Below are 20,840 nucleotides of genomic sequence, written 5' to 3'. Positions count from 1 at the left end.
AAAAAAAAAAAAAAAAAAAAATTAAGTAATCCTGATATAGACCTCAGGTTGATAATTACTATGTGTGTTTGATGAAAGTCACTGAGATAATGTTCTCAAATATTTACTAAGTTTTTTTGAGTTTTTACCATGTGGGTACACAAATATCTTTTAGCACCTTCCTGAACTCTTTCCAAGGCTGTCAGTTTGTGTTTTTCTTCCTCATTTCTACTGCTTCGTTATGACCCTAGCAAAAATTTAGAAGGAATATGGGGAGAATTCATTCTTACTACTCTCTCCATACTGCACTGTTAGGTCTCTGAAGAGACTGCAGATACTAACAGGCATTTGTATGTGCTATTTCGGATTTTGTGAGGACAGAGAAAGCTGAGCTAAAGAAGCAGCAAGTGGCACTTAGCTGCTTGCAGTGATTGGATTGGGCCTAACGGGTGTGTTAATGACTTCATCCTCCATTCCTTGCATTCTCCTTAGGTTAGATGACGTGGGCCTCTTATGGATGCAGCTGTGCCAGGTGGCTCCTCACCCTCCAAGCCTGACTGCATCTGAACTTGAACCTCTCTCTCAACAGTTCTCAGCAATATTTGAACATTGGAATCTCCTGGCCAGCATTTAATAGACCAGTGGCTAGGACTCATCCTTGGGATTCTGACTTAATTGGCTTGGGGTATGGTCTAGGCATTGTATTTTCTAACCATGTAATTGAAAGGAAACGCAAGCCATGCAGACCTTTGGATCATTTGGGAGCCACCTCTTTGGAATCTGTGTGGAAGTCATCCTCAGTTCACACCATCTTTGACTAAATTCAATAAGTCCTTACTTGACATCATTCTTAAGCTCTTGGAAGCTTTAAGTGAAACAACTTACTATATGGCCAAACCAATTTTACTGTAGGCTTACAAGAGTTAAGTTCTTACGGCATACATACGTTGTTTCACTTAAAGTCACAGTTTCCAAGGATCTGTGGTTGATATTAAGTGAGGGCCTACTACACTGGGAGATGGCTGTAGACCTGGGGAGATATAAACTGTGGCCCCTGAGTACTAGGGAGCTCTGTGTGCAAGGAGGAGGAGGAGGACTCCTAGAAACAGATCCAGTCAGGTGAGGCTGTGTGCCAGCAGGGGGCAGCCGAGAAATGTTCTGGCAACAGCCTTCTGTGCGTGAGTCTGTGACACCAAGAGGTGCTGGACCTGGTGCCTTCTCTGTGCCTGTCTTCTAAGTCAGTTGCTGAACTGCCAGGCAGTCTTCCAGGCCATCGCTTCAGGTGACATTCCTATCTATAGATATATTGTTTAAGGATTCCCCCTGCTGAGTTCCCTGATGCTGAAGGATTACCATTTTCTTTGAAAGACAGTGTTTCCTCTGAAGTTACTCTTCTTGGAGCCTCACTAATCTTTAATTCTGCAAAGGATTCCATGGCAGTCTCTAGCACCCTTCCTGTAAAAGGCATTATGAGATTCCTATTATGGAAAAGAAAGTCAGCTTGCTCTGAGAGTCACCCTTCTAATCTAGAAACAGCAAATACTCCAAGGGGCCGATCTTTTGTTTCCTGTCGAGCTAAGTGAAAAATTCTGCGTGCTTGCATATTTGGGATGAAATAGTTTAAATCATTTATATTAAAAGTGTACTTTGTAAATATTTTCCCAGCATGCCTTCAATTAAAGAGATTTTTGCGTCTGGATTAGACAGCGGGGTTTCCGGCTATGCTGAAACAGCCAAGGGATTTAGTGTTTAGTGCACGTAATAGTGTTTAATAATTTTGGTATTTTTATTTGAATTTCTAAAACAAGGATATTCATGAGCTTTTATATATTCTGTAATGATGCTGTCTTGGAAATCATTGAATACTTATCAGAAGTCTTTATTGGCTAAAATGCCAGACCTTTGTAGAGTTACTTAAAACTGAAACTAATTTGATAGGAATTAAGAGTCGAAGTAGTGTCAATCTGTGGTAGAAAAATGCTCAGTGTGACATTCAGCTCCTTCCTTTTTTCCTAAATTTTGACTGAACTGACAATATGGAACAGCAGCCTACAGGAAACTCTCTTAGATGCGCTCATGGCCACTTTGAATTTGTAGCTGCTTTTCAGATAAGATAAATATATGGAGATTTTACTTTTCCCAAGTTCATTCACAAAGACAAGGAAAAGGAATGAAGCAAGAAGATGGGTAGACACCACATTTTGCATTAGATAATTCTGGTTACTTGGTAGCAGATTCTGTGTGAGGTAAACAAGAAAGCAATGGGGGCAGCGGGAAGGTTGCCAAAAGAGAAAGGAAGGCATGTTTTTCTTTTTTTGGAAGGTTGTGGAGTATGCCACAGAATCCTGTGAAGAATAACCTCAGAAGGACAAGAGTTGTGATGGCTCCAGGGAACTTAACTGAAGGAGACCCTGGATCCCCATAAAGATGTCAGTTCCCCATTTCAGATTCCTGGGGGAGGGAGCCCCAAGACTGGTCAGGTCTGTCCTGGGAGACGGGTGCTGTAGCAGAGACCTGGGTTTGTGGAGCAGCTCCTGAGCAGGGGTATTTGTCATAAGCAAGATGCCATTCCAAGGGGTGCCAGCTATATACAGGTCTTCACCTGCCATCTGTCGTGGCATGTGCATGATTCAGGGTAACAGACAGCTACACACATACCACAAATTAGACTTTGAAATATTGATCTAAAGTTTTCTGATTTACTGTGTCAATGTCTGTTCTCATGAAAAGAATGTCAACTGTTACCACGTGTGTTCTTAAGTACAGTGGTTCTTGGTGTGCCTCCACCACTGTGCACAGCAGTCATGCCAGCAAGTGTCACAGGCTCCCCTAGATGGCTCACTGTGTCTGGAATTGAGAGGCAGCCAAATTGGTATCTATAGGAGATCCAGTGGGCAGAATCTGGGCCTCCCTCCTTTCCCGGCTCTGGCAATGTAGAGAAGAGCTCTGGTAGTGGCTACTTCTAGACTCAGCAACAATTCCATTTCCTCTTCTACTTAAAGCACTTTAGAATGCAAGTGAGTGGGAGTGAAGATGCCTAACCTGCCAACAATACCTTTTATATTTTTTTTTCTAAAAGCAAAGCATTGGTAAACTTTTATTATACTTGAGATGAACTTTAAATCCAGATCTTATCTATGTGCAGGAGAATGAGAAAGATCATCTTTTTTGTGTGTTTGTTTGTTTTTTTTTTGAGACAGAGTCTTGCTTTATCACCCAGGCTGAAGAACAGTGGCTTAGTCTCAGCTCACTGCAACCGCCACTCCTGAGTTCAAGCGATTCTTCTGCCTCAACCCCCCAAATGCTGGGATTACAGGTGTCGGCCACCATACCTGGCTAATTTTTGTATTTTTAGTAGAAACAGTGTCACCATGTCAGCCAGTCTGTCTTGAACTCCTGACCTCAGGTGCTCTACCCTCCTCAGCTTCCCAAAGTGTTGGGATTACAAATGTGGCTACCATACCTGGCCAGAAAGACTGTCTTGTAACAATTCCCTCTGTCTATGAGATAGGAGCTAAACTGAAGTCTCCTTTTTTTTTTTTAAATTTGGATGTGATTGCATGAAACGTGGTTTAATTGAAGACTCTGACTTTTCAGATTCAGAGAAAATGGCACAGTATCTGGAGGAGGAACGTCACATGAGGGAAGAGAACTTGAGGCTGCAGAGGAAGCTACAGAGGGAGATGGAGAGAAGAGAAGCCCTCTGTCGACAGCTCTCCGAGAGTGAGTCCAGCTTAGAAATGGATGACGAAAGGTGTGTGCATGTCCCGTGAGCCTTTGTTTTAAAAAAAGAAAAACCCAGGTTCCACAGGGCTTTTCTTTGGCATCCTATTAAGTGTATAAGGGGATGGCTTAAATATGTATTTATTGTACTAATAACAGATGCCGAGAATGGGATAAAGATTGAACATTTTCCTTAGTCACAAAAAGATGGAAAGGCCCCTCTAAAATTATTTGGTGGAGAGAGAAATGGAGACAGGATTATTTTAGAGAAGCAGCAGAGTTTACATTTGTTGTTGAATTAGTTTAATCCAGTGTTATATCTGTTTAAAGCATGGGAACATATTAATTCCTGTACTATGTAAGGATAAGCAAGCTATAGTGTAGCTCGAGGAAAATCATGCATGCATAAGTTGAAAAGAATCAGCAGGGACACAGGTGGAGGTTGTTGAAATCCGATGGTCTTGGCTTAACACACGTGATAACTTTTGAGCCTTTTTATAGCCACTTAAAAAAATAAAACAAATGTATTGCATTCATCTGTTCAAACCTAAGCAATGAATCCCCGCATTGCCCCATTGTGAGTGATCCATCCTTTGGCTAACTAGCGAAAATGGTCTCAAGTATTTGTGCCTCATCCAGATCTCCCTCCTATCTAAACTTGGGAATAAGGTGGTTGTAAGATAACAAACAAATATGGATGGAAAAAATTGTTCGGTCAGCAGAGAAACCTAGCAGTTAGAGAATTGACCTTTCTCTGAACCAGATCATTTCTGCAAGGAAATTCTCCATTCTGGATCAGGGATGCCCTGGCTTTACATGGGCCATATCTCAGCATGAGAGGGGAGACTGGGTATTCTTGGGGGCCCCTCCAGCAGGACTGGGCGTTCCGTGTCTGAAACCAGGGCTACTCATGGCTGTGACTAGTAGCACTGTCTGTTAATGCCAACATGTGCTGTCTGAAACATGTAGGCAATGTTAACACATCCGCACTGTTTCTATGATGGAATAGATCTGGAGAACTAACAACGCTGTTGATCAGTTTGCTGTGGACAGTGACATTGCTGTTTAAAGAAAAATTTAAGATTATAATGAAAGTCTATATTTTTATAATGAGAAAAAATGAAAAACAGTAACAGATTATCCTATTTTAAATACCCATGTTTATGCTTCTTCATTTGAAAATAATAAAGATTATTCTTTCTCAAAACTTTCTTATAAAACTAGTTTCCTATTCTTTCTAAAATCTATATCCCTTAACCATTTGACTAACACTATCAGCTAGAATTCTAAATAGCTTGTTAGCTACTTTATTAACTACCATAAGATGCAGACCATATGCAACATCAGGGACCCAATTTGGAGTAAGATACACGCTAAGGAAATATGTCTTCTGACTGCAGTGTCAATACTGAAGCAAGTTTAACCTTCCAGGTAAGTAGTTTTTTCCGGAACCAGTATTCATTTCAGAAAGTTTGCCCTCCCTTTTGGAAGTCAGATTATCCCAGATAGAGCACAGCTGCCCAGTACTTTCCCTACTAGGAGCAATGATATTACATTTGGGAAAAAGAAAATAGCCCAGCACTTAAGAGACCACAGGTGCCTCTTAGTCCGCTAGTGGATGTGTGGAGAACAAGAAGTTGCACCTGGTGCCACTAGGGTGGGTTGCTCGTGCAGGATGGTTTATCAGAAAGTCTCTCAGGCAGAAATTTCTCCTCGTCAGCACTCCCTGCTCATTTCACAGAGTGTAAGCTGATGTTCCTGATGATCACACCTCAGCGCTTTCAGATCTGATGTGACTTCTGAATCCAGGAAAAAGGCAGACTCAGCATGGTGTGGCCAAGTGTGACCTGCTGTAGGTGTTCAGTACTCAGGTCTCATTAAATCCTAGTCTGTGACTGTTAAGCAGGGCTTGCTTGTAAACAGTGGATATTCTGTTCACAGGAATAAGTATCTGTAGACTTTAATTTGATGACATAAATCTCAGAAGGCTTGGTTTTGAGTTTCAAATAACAATTTAAATGTAGACACTAACATGTGAGTATCTTTGTAACTCTTGGAACAGTGGAGGTGTATTTCAGCATAGCTGTTGTGTGATGGGGAAAAAACTGGTCCTCTCTGTGGTATGCTGCAGCTCTTTCACCTGACCACCATCCTGAGCTAAACATCCTAGATTTTTCAACTTGTGATCCTTGGAGTGAGGTTTGTCAAACAGCAGAGCGTTGTGACTCGGGAGTCCATTTTATAAATGGCTTCTAACTATAACATCACTCTAAACATTCAGAATTTTGACCTCAAGATATGAACCCCAAACATTTTCTCCTAAAAACCCTCTTAATAACTATTTTAATGCAGGTGGTTCCATTGCTTCCTTCTCTCTCCTCTTAGGTATTTTAATGAGATGTCTGCACAAGGATTAAGACCTCGCACTGTGTCCAGCCCGATCCCTTACACACCTTCTCCGAGTTCAAGCAGGCCTATATCACCTGGTGAGCATGTCTTCGGCTATTTCAGTGATTGATTCCTGGTACATTGAATAGGCATCCCTGATTATGTTGCCTTCACCTTTTTAAAAAGAAGAATATCTTTGACTATGATTTTAAGTCATGATGGGTAGACAAAAAAGCCTTAGGTAGATTTCTAAGATGCATCATAGCACACCTTTTATGGGTTCTTTTACCATATTCCACATACATTAATCTCATTTTTATCCTCAGAATAATTAACATAGGCATCATTTTCCCCATGTCAAAGTAAGGAAGCAGCGATTCAGAGGGTCTGTAACTACTGGTTACACAGCCAGGAAGTGGCAAGGCAGGGCTTGTCTGTTTCCAAAGCCTGTGTGTTCTTTCTAACATGAGCTGCCTCCTGGTATCTCCCATGATCGGTGAGTGGGACCTGGCCCTAGTAGGCAGGCCACAGAAGAGGGAACAAACTACTGTCCCGCAGTCTGCTTCTGGCTTTGCCCTCACAGCCTTTCCCTCAAAGGCTTGCTTGTCTCCATCTGACCCCAAAAACTCCTTCCTGAACTCTGTGGCTCAGTACCAGCACGACGTGGGACTCTCAGGCCAGGAGGGCAAGTAGCTGATCCAGTGAGAGAGAAAGACGAAGCAGAGGGTGGAGTCGGTGGCCAGTGGAGTAGGGGAGGAAAGAAAAGGTGACAGGCCAAAGGATAGCATCTTGGACCAAAATGATGAGACTGATTTTCTTGTGCTTGCTGGTAAACAGATTTTCAACAGAGTTGGGAAAAAAGTGTGGAGGGCAGGGTGATAGAGGCAGAGTTTTGCAGTAGAATAGAGTGAGGTGACTGCTTTGAAGGATGGCAGCATAAACTTTTTATAAAGTAAAACAGCTTTGCATCAGGATAACAAAAGTTCACGGCACTGTGCTGCTGCTAACTTTTTTTTTTTTTTTTTTTTAAAGAGGAGGCAATCAAAAGATAAAGTCTAGCACAAAGGGTGGCCACCTTTGTACCGATGGGCCAGCGTGCTCTCTGGTATCAGACAGGGGTAAAGATGCTGATTGCCAAGCAGAAGGACTTGCTATCAGAGATCAATGGCACGATTGTCACAACTTGTTCTTGCCAAAAGGATGTTCCCAAACCTCTTCCACCCTCCAGTGCCATTAAATCTCTCTTCAGAAGCTTCTCTGCCTCTCAATTTTCCCAAAATAGCGCTTGGGTTTCATTACCATGATAAAGGCCTTTTTTACCTTCTGATGTATTGATGTAAAAGGAAGTCATGAGTCAGGAAGAAGTAAAATGGAGGATTATTTTATTATTTTGTGATAGTGATGCTGATTCATATTAAATATAATTTAATACCCTGTTTGATTTATTTAAACCTAAAGCCTTAGAAGCATATAATTTCTGATTGATTAAAAAGATTGTTGCAATCATTGAGAATAGAAAAAGAGCAAATGTCAGACCTTGGTTAGGAATATTACTTCTATTTTACAAAGATTCTTGAGGAAAATCTTACTCTATTTACATAATTTTTACTTTCACTGTACCTGTTCCTATAGTAGGACCTACATCAAGTGTGGGGCTTGCCTGGGTAGATAAGCTATCTGACTTTTCTTAAACTATGTAATAAATAACACTTAGATTTTTTTCCTTACAGCTAGACTAAATGAGAATAGTTTTATTCTGTTTTAAATTCTATAACATCATCAAAGGAGATTTTATCTATTTGGAAGCAGCATTACTCCATTTGATCTAGTGCATTGTAGGCTATACATAGAAGATCACCAAAACCTGAATATTCCAGTTTTCTTTTCGCATTAGTTTTTATTGGAAAAATTTGTGGTTCTCAGTATTAATATCTAATCACTTCCTTAGTGGAAATATGCTGTTGGAATAGCACTCATTTCCATTTTCAACATATTGGCTCTGGATTTTCCTCCCTTCCCATTTCTGATTGACATTGGAAATCTTATATTTTCACTAACTTTTTGAAATATTGGAAATTACATATTGAAAATGTACTTGAAAAATGCATAGCCTAAAACTAAGAAAGAGTATCATCTTTATTATATTTGGACTGCTTTTGTGACTTATATATAGAAAGAGTGTTACTTTTCAGGTTGTCCATCATTTTATGCAGTGTAATAAAGGACATTCCCAGTTAGCATGTTGTGATGTGTCTGAATGAGGGATAGGCAATGATGAGGTCTGAAAAATAGGTCTGCACCCTAATGGCATTGAACGTACCTCACAGACCTTGATTTCAAATTCCTTTTGCCAATTAAAATAACTAGAGCTACTTGGAGAAATGAATGTTTCTAGAGCTGAGGCACAGAATGTACAAGATTTGCACTACCTTGTAGTGCAAAAGAGTAAAGAAGAGCCCAGAAAACAAAGTGATGAGGGCATGTCGGGATACAGGAGCTGCCAAACACCAAAACTGGAACAATTTGAGCAATATTAATTATTACATTATAACGTTAATATAAATCAAAAATCAAACAAATATCCAGAGTCCATACTGATATGAATAAATGACTAAAGAAACAAGGGAGAAGACAGAAATCCTTGTGGAGAGAATTCCAAGTAATATATGTAGATATTCTGCCTTCAGGAAGACGGAAGTAACACTCCACTCAAGTGTGGGCTAGAAGACTGTAATATTTAGAGGTCAAGTGTAAGGAAAACCTGGCAAAGGAGATTAGGAAGTTGTTACCAGAAAAGTAGAAAGAAAATTGGTATATGATGTCACTGAGGTCAAGGCAAAGAATTTCACCAAGAAGGGAATGGTCGGCCTACAAGGTCAAGTAAAATCAGGAGTGGAGATCAGTGATTGTGACGGGCAGCAGAGAGCTCGCTGCCTTAGCTAGAGCAGTTTTTGATGGAGTGGTGGTATGGACAGAAGCCAGATCAGGAGTTAAAGAGGATATTGTATCTAAATTGTTAGAATTTTTACAAAGAAGATGTTTTATATATGACCTGTGTGTGTCAAATAATTTTAAAAGGAAGAAAAGGTGTCTACCTTTAATTTGTTTCTACATTTTTTTTTAAAAGCAAAGATATGTTAAAACTTGGAACAGCCAGAGGGTATAAAGAAGCAGAAATAAAATCATCCAGAATTCTTCCATCCAAAGGTGGTGTTAATGTTTTAGGGTTTTCAGGTGTCTCCTGTCCCACTCCCTACAATTCTCCTTTAGGTAGTTGGTTTCATACATATTATGAAATGCTTTTGTATCTTGTTTTATATTGCTTAGTGTTTTTTCTCAGTCATGAATTGCCTTTAATTAGTCATCTTTTAAATTTACAGTCTTGACAGTGAAACAAATCTTAGAATTTTTGCTGTAGTTGTATTTCCATATCAAAGCAAGAGTTTATTCCAGCAAAGACTTTATATAAAACCGTAATATTATATTTAGTAAGCTGGTGTTTGTGGTTTGGCAATTTCAACTTAGGTTTTGGTGGAGAGGGGTTATGCTTTATTATATTCCTGGGTCAGAGGGTGAAGATGCATGATACTTAGAACTTAAGGAAAAACAAAAATCAATTGTATATGGTTTCCAGCCTCTAAGAGCTTATAATCAACAACGGGGCCTACAGAAGTAGGTTAAAAAAAAAAGAAACTTTAATACAAGGCTAAATGTAATAAATTTCATAAATTGTGTATATTTTATATCCTTTAAAAAGTTACGTAGTTAAACCTATGGCAGTATGTCCATTCAATGGAATACTATTCAGCAATAAACAGATTAACTGTTGACACAGAACAATTTGGCTGGATTGCAGGGGCATTGAACTGAATGAAAAGAGCTAATCTCAAAGGATTACCTACTATATGATACCATTTCTACAACATTTGCAAAGCGACAAAATTATAGTGATTAGTCATTGCTAGGCTGAGTTAGGATTAGAAGACTGGTTGAGCTGTATACATGTAGAAGCACACAAAGAGCACACATGGAAGCTGATGAAATCCAAACCAAGTCTGTACCTTAGTTACTAGTATTGTATCAATGTCAATTTCCTGGTTTTGACAATGTGCTATTATGTTAGGTATAATCAGGGGAAGCTGAGTGAAAGATACATGGGAACCCTGTAATATTCTTTTAATTTCTTGTGAATTGAAAACTATTTCAAAATAAAAAGTTATTATAATTTTTTTAAACCCAGGATAAACTAGTTTAAAAAGAGGTTAAATGAAGAGAGAGCTATCAGCTCAGAGAGCTTTTGAGATGGGCTTTGAGAGGAGTTAATGAGCTCCTCAGTCAATAAGTGTTTCAAACCCTTACTTTTGCCAGGCACTCTCCAAGCACTTTGTGATATTATCCATTTCATCCTCATGACAGCCTTGCCAGGTGGCTACAGTAATCCCATTGGACAGCTCAGGAACGTAAAGCACGATGAGATTAAGGAACGTGTCTACTTTCACTTAGTGCTAAGTGTCAGAGCTAGGATCCAACGTAGTCTGGCTCTAGACTCTGTAGTCTTTGCCTTCTCCAAATCATGACTGAGGTGCCTATTGACACTGGGGGCAGGAAGAAGCAAGTACTATGGTAAAGAAAAGACATTCTCAGGCTAGGGCATACCATTAACAGAGGCATAAAGGTCTCAATCAAGAGCAATAAAATCACTATGGTTCTTTTCACAGCTGCCCTGGAGTCCACCTCCCTGGGGATTCATTGGTTTGGGATAAGGCAAGCAGAGCTTTGATATTCCTTTTGAGAACTACTGACCTGGAGCCTCAGAATATAGTTTGAAGCCAAATGTAGAAGTCTTGATAACAGCTAGAGAAGGAGATTTGTTTTTTTGTTTTTTTGTTTTTTTGTTTTTGTTTTTGTTTTTTTTTTTTTGAGATGGAGTCTTGCTGTGTTGCCCAGGCTGGAATGCAGTGGCATGATTTTGGCTCAGTGTAACCTCTGCCTCCTGGGTTTGAGCAGTTCTCCTGCCTCAGCCTCCCAAGTACCTGGGATTACAGGCATGTGCCACCACGCCTGGCTGATTTTTTGTATTTTTAGTAGAGTCGGGGTTTCACCATGTTAGTCAGCTGGTCTTGAACTCCTGACCTCAAGCCTCCTCAGCCTCCCAAAGTGCTGGGATTATTGTAGGCATGAGCCACTGTGCTCAAGCAGGATGTTTTTTTCCTTAAGTAGGCAAGAGAAAGTCTGAAGATTCTCTTGGTCAACCTCATGACTCCAGACCCTATGACCCCCTCCCAGCTTACAAAAGCCACCCTGAACTGTAACTTCAGTAACTTTCCACTGCCTACCCCAAACCTAGAAAACCAACTGCTATCCCACCACCCTTTGCTGACCCTCTTTTCGGACTCAGCCCACCCTCACCCGGATGAATCAGCAGCCATGTTGCTCACACACAAACGCACACACACATATACTCACACACACATACACTGAAAGTCTGAAGATTCTTGATTAGTGGCTTACCATACTCATAATTACCCTTCAGAAAAATTAACTCAGTGATACTAGAAAACAGACTAGATTTTAAAAAATGAACTGAATTCCCTATTTGAAGACAAGGATATACTTTTATATTTTATAGTCTTTCTCTTAAATGTAATAACTTCCATAGGAAATAAAATTAGGATTTTATTCCCCAATGTTATTTTAAAAGAAAACCTTTCTTTTCCCAGATGAATAATGTACTTGTGATTCCAATAAATATCACATTAAACAACCAATTATTTCCCAAAGTTTTGTCCTTTATCCCAGACCTCCGTTTTTGTAAATGTGAATAAAAACTCCACAATTGGAAATGGAAATATGTCAAATAGAAAGCATCACTAATTGATAGTCAAATCACAAAATAAACTTTTAGCATTAGATGTTGAGAGCACAGAAAACTCCTACAATAATAGCACAACTAAAAGAAAACTTGGCTGAATGTCTTTGTCATGGAAACAAAAAAGACAGATGGAAAAGCATACTTGTTTTTATGTAGCTCAGAAAAGCAGTAAGTAGAGTTCATGTTGCTTGGCCTCTAATAGCTGATAGTAGGTTCAGAGTGATTGTCAATAGGTGGTTCCTATCCACATTTCCCCAAACTGCTCCTTTGTTTTCCGTTTTCACTTTGTCATATGGAACCTACCTTGTGCTAGGTATCGTGATAGATGTTGGGAACTCAAAGGTGTAGACAGCTAGCCACATTTGTGCAACAATAAACGAGTAATTCCTCAGACCAGCTGGTGACTTCTACACTAACTCTCCGAAGACCACGGCTGCACATGCCACATGTAGGTGAGGGTCGCTTTCAGATATTTTCAAAATATTGTTATAGGACCCCAATCCAAACCTGTCTAACAGTAAGGAGAGTCTGGACATACAGATGGTACAAACACGGTAGAGATGATCCTAGAGTCCTAGAGGAAGACTACGTAGAAAATTATAGTGGACTGGGGGCTGTTTCTTCCTTAAATACCAGGTTCTTTCAGGAGCATTGGCATATATAGGACTTTTGTTCTTTGTATTGAATATCCTCAAGTTGTGACATTCTCAGTGGTTTTGTTAGCCGTTATGGCTGAGACACACACACACACACACACACACACACACACACACACTCTCAAACACGCTCTTCCTGTCTTGTTGTTGATATGCTGATATATATATATATATATATTTTGGCTGGGGCTAGTGAGGTAATATCTGTCTCCAGTTTGGTCGATTGTTGATACAACTTTTGACCTTCTGCTTTTCTTGCATTTGATGTTTACTCCTTTGTTCTATTTTCTCCGCTTTATTCTTACTCCTTCTCATGACTTTTGCTTTCCTGAATCTCAGTTGAACTCCTGACAGCGTTTGACCTAAGAAAATCATTATTGTGGTGAAAAATATATCTTAATATAAGACCTATCCTGTTTTAAATGTACAATGCAGTTACTGTTAACTATGTGCAATGTTGTGCAGCAACTCTCTTTTGCTTATTCATTCTGCTAAACTGAAACTTCATACCTGTTGAGCAGCCAGTTCATCACCATTCTACTCTGTGTCTGTGAGATTGGCTATTCTAAATTCCTGATATAAGTGGAACCATGTGGTGTTTGTTCTTCTGTGACTGGCTTATTTCACTTAGCATTATATTCTCCAGGTTAATATGTTGTTGCATATGGCAGGATTTCCTTCTTTTAGAGTGAATAATATTCCATTATATGTTCATATACACCATATTTTCTTTATCTGCTCATTTGCTGATGGACAGTGAGGTTGTTTCCACATTTTTGTTATTGTGAATAACACTGTAGTAAATACAGGATTGCTAATATCTCTTTGAGATCCTAATTTCAATTCCTTTGTATAAATACCCAGAAGTGGGATTGCTAGATCATGTGGTACTTCTAGTTGTAATCTTTTGAGGCATTTTCATACTGATTTCCGTAGTAGATGTACCATTTTACATTCCTACCAACAATGTATGAGGGTTTTTTCTCCATATCCTCACCACCATCACTTACCTTTTTTTTTTTTTTTTTTTTTTTTTTTTTTTTTTTTTTTTTTTTTTNTCTGATAATGGCCAACTTAACAGTTGTGAGGTGATATCTCACTGTGACTTGCATTTCCCTGGTAATTGTCTTTTCATCTATCTATTGGCACATTTGTGTGTCTTTTCTAGAGAAATGTCTATTCAAGTTCTTTGTGCAGTTTTTCATTGTGCTATTTGAGTTTGTTTGCTTTGAGCCATAGGAGTTACTTATGTATTTTGCATATTAACCCCTTACCAGGTATATGGTTTACAAATATCTCCTCCCATTCTATAGGTTGCCTCCTCAGTCTGTTGACTGTTTCCTTAGTGCAGATGCTTTTTAGTTGAATGAAGTCCCACATACCCTTTTTGCTTTTTTTTGTTGCCTGTGTCATATCCAAGAAATCATTGCTAAGACCAATCTCAAGGAGCTTTTCCCTAATTTTCCTTCTAAGAGTTGTATTGTTTAAGGTCTTAGCCTTTAATCCGTTTTGAGTTGACTTTTGTATGGAGTGTACCATAAGGTCCAGTGTCACTCCTCTGCATGTGAATATCCAGTTTTCCCAACACCACTTGTTGAAGAGATTGTCCTCTTTCCCCGTTGTATATTCTTAATGCCCTTTTTGAAGATCAGTTGACCATATATGAATGTTTATTTCTGGGATCTCTATTGTGTCCTAGAACTTAACTTTTATTTCCCTTGTTGTCCATACCATTTAGGGAGCCCACTATTCTTTTCATCTGTTTGTATTTTTGTGGGTGATTGAGAACTTCTGCAATTTAAAACCTCATAAATAGTTGAAGACACCAGATAATTGAGCCTAAAGTGATACTTAATTTGTTGTTATATTTCAGGTCTGTCATATGCAAGTCACACAGTTGGTTTCACGCCACCAACTTCACTGACTAGAGCCGGAATGTCTTACTACAATTCCCCGGGTCTTCATGTGCAGCACATGGGAACATCCCATGGTATCACAGTAAGTGTCCACGGGGTAGAAAGCAGCACTTTAGTCCTGAAAGTGGTACTGACTGATCCTGATTCTGGAGATCAGGATCAGCACCCTTAGATATTTGCCCTTCTTCCTGCCTCCTCTATCAGTTCACCTTGAAACTGTACAGACTTCGAAACAGTTTGATACGAAATTCTGCTATTAAAACTAAAATCCTTCCCAGGAGACAAAACTAACTTCACTTCCTATGAAAAATTACCCTTTGTGAAATATAATTTGAATGCTGACCAATGCTTCGATTGAACTCTGGCCAGCTCCTTGCTATTAAGAATTATTGTTGGTTGCCACAATGTCTAAAGGTATTTATTGTCTGCACCTTCACAGTTCACTGAACTTCAGTATTCTTCCTGAAGTTAGCCTTTCTTGTCATGTTACTCAGAATTTTCTCTCCTTGAATTACAAGGGAGCTTAAGTGCATCTGGTTTCAGCTCTACCCAAGGGAGTTTTTTCTTTAGAGTTGGCAATATAGTTGACAAATAGAGCCATTAGAAATGTAGCTAGTGGAGTGAGAGGATTGAGGGTATTTCCAATAACAGAAATACAAATATTTCAAAGAATAAATTCTTAAATTTCAAAGAAAAACCCTCTCTTAATAATGCACTTAAGGTATTTCTGAAGCTGTTTTGCCAGTTTGATGGACTATATGTAAAAGTAGGAACTTTTTGTTTGTTTGTTTGTTTGAGACAGAATCCAACTGTCGCCCATGCTGGAGTGCACTGGCACGATCTCGACTCACTGCAGCATCTGCCTCCTAGCTCAAGTGATTCTCCTCCCTCAGCCTGCTGAGTAGCTGGGATTACAGGCACGTGCCACCACACTTGGCTACTTTTTATATTTTAAATAGAGATAGGGTTTTGCCTGTTGACCAGGCTGGTCTCGAACTCCTGGTCTCAGGTGATCTGCCTGCCTCAACCTCTAAAGTGCTAGGATTACAGGTGAGAGCCACCGTGCCCAGCCTCAAAAATAGGAAGATTTTGGTTGAGCTGCATCTTTCAGGATATGGAAAACTTGTTGGAGATAAGCGGTAGAAGGAATTAGTGGCACACGCTGACAGAAAAGATTTAAGGGGATATTTTTTTTACAGCTCTCATTGAAGGACCCAAGTCCAACAGTTTGTTCAGCACAAGTTATGCAGTAATTTTATGTAGCTTTTTCATAAGCGGAAGTGTAAAACTGCCTTATTTAAATTGTATTACTGGTTCAGAAACCAGTAGAGATGAAGAAGGAAATCCCTGGTTTCTTGACTTTGTTGGTTAGTGTTTGATTAGCCCCAGTGCCAAGTCAGGCTGTGTTAGGTAGAATGAGCCATCTGGACCTAGACTGACTTGCTGTTCCTGTGCCCTCCGCAGAGGCCTTCACCACGGAGAAGCAACAGTCCTGACAAATTCAAACGGCCCACGCCGCCTCCGTCTCCCAACACACAGACCCCAGTCCAGCCACCTCCGCCTCCACCCCCACCACCCATGCAGCCCACGGTCCCCTCCGCAGCCACCTCGCAGCCCACTCCTTCGCAACATTCGGTGCACCCCTCCTCCCAGCCTTAATGCATGAGCTTAGTCTGAATTTCAAGTTGGGACTCATCCAATGGAGCCGTCTACTCAACGCCAAAGGCTTCCTTCTCTGGCATATTTGGATCTGACTTATTTGCACTGAGGTTATCTAGGCTTCACTATCCATTGTGTTGTAAATGTTTGTCAGAAATGCAGCCAGTGTTGTGGGTCTACAACACTAACCAGACGACTTTTTCCATCAGTGTTTTACTTGAATCTTCATGTACATCCATTCCCTGGCTGGAACCTTCGCTATTCGGTATTTGGTATTTCAGCAGCAGTGTGCAATTTTTGCTTGGCCCCAGAGCTTCATTCTCCTGGCTTTTATGTTTGTAAAAGAAAAAGGGATATCTTTTTTATATTTTTTTCCATGAATTTGCAGAAAATTACTGAGCTGTTGTTACCCTCTTCTCTCATTATAATAGTGTTTACCAAACATACCAATAATTCAGCACTACAATTCAGACCTTTGAAAATCTAGCTTTCAGCATAGAACAGAAAGTTAGATGAATCAGTGCCCAAGACATATTTTCTGTTTAATAGAACTTTCTACAGATAGACTTTTTACAGATTATTTTCAGCGTATTATTGACATCCATGTCTCTCGTAAAACAGATGGCCTGAAGTAATGAATCATGTGGCTGTACCTTCACATATATGGGATGGATAATTATCATATATTAAGATGTGATTCTCTTTTTTATCCTTCATGTTAATCTACCTAACCTGGCCCCCCCTCTAACATGAGTCGATAAATGTTGTCCTACTCACCCGTGGTTTCAATGGCTAATTAGAATGTGCTATTTGATTTTTGCTGCAGAAGGCAGTGTGATTGTAACAAAAACAATGTGGCTTCCCTCTTTCATTCTTCATTTGTGTTCTCCTAAAATAGAGTTTGAACAAGTATTTTAAAGGTGCAAAATACTATTAGAAAATACTATTTGAAATGGACATTATAGGAATATCTTGGCATAATGGCCAGAAAAATACTGTATTGCTTGGCAGAAAAGAAAAAAGGTCTAAAGAAAAGTAGCACATTAGCATTGATGGCTGCTTATTTCACCCAGCATAGCAAGTGCAGTGTATAAAGAACTATATTCTGAATATATTATTTCCCTTCATTTAGCACAAATAAATCATTTGGTTTCACTTTGCAGTGGAACACTGAGTCACTCTTTTCTTAATACTTGCAACATCTTAATTTTTGTTTTTCAGCAGTTGCTGTTTTGTACTTTGGTAGTAAAGTGATTTTTACCACCTGTGTTTGCATATTTATATATGCTGTGGATGAAAACTCACTAGAGAATGTATATTTTATGACAAGAATGTGTATCTGTTGGATATAATCAGAACTGAAAATTAATTTATCAGTAATTTTTAAGAGTCCATGTTTTGTGACAACCATCTCTATTAGCCAATTCTTTATTAAACACACTCCTAAAAATAAGGAACCATCACATTGTAGATATTTAATATTGTACAGTATAGAAACCTCCATTTTTGCCTTTGAATGCATATTGAAGAGTTAACAGAATGAAAAAAAAGTCTTGTTGGATAATAGTGCTTGACTAGTATTTTAAGATCTTGAGAGTAAAAGCAACAATAAGATTTTTTTCACCTCTTCTTGTTTCCACCCCCAAACTGAGACCATCACTCAATTGTTTGGAAGAAACTGTAGGTCTATATAAATTTTATTTATAATGTATGTATAATATACGTAATCATAGTACAGTTCTCAGATGCAGGGAAGAAGTTTGGCATTTAATCATTGAGGCTTTAGGTTTTTGATACGATCAGACTGGGCCATGTCAAACCCGGAATTTTCACCAACAGTTCACTGACCCTCCTGGTACATTGCCATTCCAAGGAATCCTGAGAGTAGGCAAACAGATTTTGCCTTCATGGTACAGTTCTCAGTTTTTCTTATAGGAGAAATATGGTATATGTTTACAAGAATCTTGTATGAGATTATAGATTTCAATGCTGTGGATAGTGTCTCATGCCCAAACAAGAAAGTCCATAATGGAATGATCTTCCCTTAGCTTCCTATCGATTTAGTTACCTCTTGAAAGCACAAAAATTGAAACATTGCCATATGTTGAATTTTTAAAAAGCACTTGGAGTGAGCAAACAGTTCCTGATAAATGCCTTTTAGAGATAGGTTCTTGACATCCAGGCATCTGCAGAAGTGTTCTACTGGTTCCCCAGGTCGTTTCACTTCAAAGTAAAACACAGCTCCTTCAAACAGCACTTTTTCAACATAAATCTAGTTGCCTCTCCCTGTGGTGGGCATTCAGAACTGATAGAACAAACACTACTCTTTTGAATTTGATAGTTCATGTCCTTTGAAGTGTTTGACAACCTTTTATGGAGTCTGTAACACTTGGGTAGTACCTGCTAGGACAATTTCTTGGCAATTGTCTAGCTACCAGGGATCAGTAAGATTCAGATTCTGAGCCCACAAAGGCAAGAGCTCCTCTCACCTATGGGAAGCTGACTTCCCTCAGGTGGGGACTTCTTATGGGGACTGATTATGGTTACTGCCATTCTGTTACCCACTCTCCCAGGCGAGCCCTGGATTGGCTCCCAGAAGGCCTTTGTAAAATCAGTAGCCATCCTGCAGGCAGACGGAAGCAACAGGGGCTTCAGTAGCTTCATTTTCCTGTCTTGCAGACAGAGACCCTTGGCTACCACTGTGCTGCTAATAGGATAAGTACTCTGTTGCCAGATTACCATGCCTTTTATACAAAACCAAATTAACTTACCTGACACCTCTCTGGGCTCTGAACTGCTTTTTCTCATCAAGCATGCTAGCACTCTAGACAGAATTCTAGAAATTTGGCAGATAGCGGAAGTCTTTAATTGAACTTACTCCTTTGTTGACTGAAAGGAGTTTTAAATTCTGAGCTCCTGAGATACTGACTAGCACCCATGGAATGAATGTGTGACCAGAATGTGGCTTTGACACCAAGTGCTGCTGTCCCTTTGTAATTGGCTTCTAATGGATTCAACCAGAAATAATTGATAATGTGAATTTTTGTTCATTGTTCACTTGTAGGAAAATAGAATATGTAGACATGAACTTTTCCTGCACGAAGCCATGCTTTTAGAGGATGCCCTATAAGGCAAGAAAAAGCATAGTAACTTGTGCTTTGAGAGCTCAATATTTGTATCTTATCAGTACAGAAGAAATATTTCTGTGTAACTTGATCTTCTGTCTAGTTCTTGTCTTATAGGTAACCAACACTGAAAACTTTGTAGTGATGACTACCAAAGAAATACATAGTAAAACAACCTTTTATTTCCAAATTGTTAAAGAGCCAGCCATTGATGCTGCTACATGAGTTCCATGCTCAAGAGCCATTGTAAGAGATTAAGGGGTTTCTAGGTTTTTGGTGTTTTCTTGTTTTTTGTTTTTTTCTTTTTTCTTTTTAATTTTTTGATTAAAACATACACACAGCTGTTAGCATAAAGTTATGGGGGGCATTTTCTGGGATGCTCAGCAGTTCTCATTAACTGCCAAGCCCAGGTTGCCTCTCGTGAGGCAATTGAAGGAATCCTGTGTCTTGATAGCATGGGTGCTGTGTGTGCGTGCGTGCGTGTGTGTGTGTGTGTATGTGTGTGTGTGTGCATTCATGCCTTAACTCGGGTTACTGCTCAACTTTAGTTCTTGACTTAGTCTGCACCATCATCTAGATTGTTTTTTACATCTCGGTCTGAACTTCATCCTGGCAAAAACAAAGTTGCAGGCACAACAGTTTAAGAATGCATTCCTCCAGAAGAGTATCTGGTCAGATTGACCCTGAGCCTTCTTTGGACTTTATTTGAAGCTTAGCCCGGAAAGCAAAACTGGACTGTCCAACAGAAAGATGTCAACAAGGAAAAGAGGAGAGCCACGCGCTAGCATGCCTTTTGCCTCTGCATATCTGTGCACACTGTATGTTGTTCATGATAGCTTGTCTACAACTTGACTAGGTTGGAGTTCTGGTAATAGTGGCAATCTTGACATTCTTGGTCAGAGTTTAGAGAGATGTAAGACTTTCAATTAATGTCTTATTTACTCCTTTATGTTGATTAGTCTTTGATACATGTGCTGAATCAGAAACCTAAATAAAGATAATTTTTTAAAATGTACCTCTTGAGCCTTAAAGTCTATCTCTTTTCATTTCGCTCTTTGGGAAAAACCAACATTGTTTCCTTCTGACAGACATCTAACTTAAATTGTAAACTCTAAGGGCTGTCTTAGAAAGTAAAGTTAAACAGCTGGATGCAGTGACACAAGCCTGTAGTCTCAGCTACTCAGGAGTCTGAGGTGGGAGGATCACTTGAGCCTGAGAGTTTGAGGCTGTAGTAAGCTACAGTGACACCATTGCACTCCAGCCTGGGTGCCAAAGCAAGATCCCATCTAAAAATATAACTATCAATCTGTCTATCTATCTATCTATCTATCTATCTATCTATCTATCTATCTATATATGTGTGTGTGTGTGTGTGTGTGTGTGTGTGTATGTATATATACATACTTAGGAAAATGGCATGAAAGGGGCTGGTGTAAGTTTTATATTTTTTGACAGAGTCTCACTGTTGCCTAGGCTGGAGTGGAGTGCTGCAGTCTTGGCTCACTGCAGCCTCCACCTTCCA

The 20,840-nt window shown here is 39.5% G+C and overlaps 1 protein-coding gene across 1 annotated transcript in view; it reads left to right on the top strand.

The window, feature by feature from the left end:
* CCDC6 (coiled-coil domain containing 6) overlaps positions 1 to 20,333 on the top strand; it is a 119,319-nt gene extending 98,986 nt beyond the window's left edge. The window contains exons 6-9 of the mRNA XM_017542277.2: positions 3,577 to 3,733; positions 6,088 to 6,188; positions 14,492 to 14,616; positions 15,999 to 20,333. Of these exons, the coding sequence (XP_017397766.1) occupies positions 3,577 to 3,733; positions 6,088 to 6,188; positions 14,492 to 14,616; positions 15,999 to 16,193 (578 nt within the window). The 3' untranslated portion in view covers positions 16,194 to 20,333. The remainder of the gene's footprint in view (positions 1 to 3,576; positions 3,734 to 6,087; positions 6,189 to 14,491; positions 14,617 to 15,998) is intronic.
* The last annotated feature ends 507 nt before the right edge of the window (positions 20,334 to 20,840 follow it).

Source organism: Cebus imitator, unplaced genomic scaffold, assembly GCF_001604975.1.
Source record: "Cebus imitator isolate Cc_AM_T3 unplaced genomic scaffold, Cebus_imitator-1.0 Scaffold142, whole genome shotgun sequence".
In the NCBI taxonomy this organism is placed as follows: domain Eukaryota; kingdom Metazoa; phylum Chordata; class Mammalia; order Primates; family Cebidae; genus Cebus; species Cebus imitator.
Note: the sequence above shows the minus strand (reverse complement) of the source record. Positions and strands in the feature narration are given on the sequence as shown.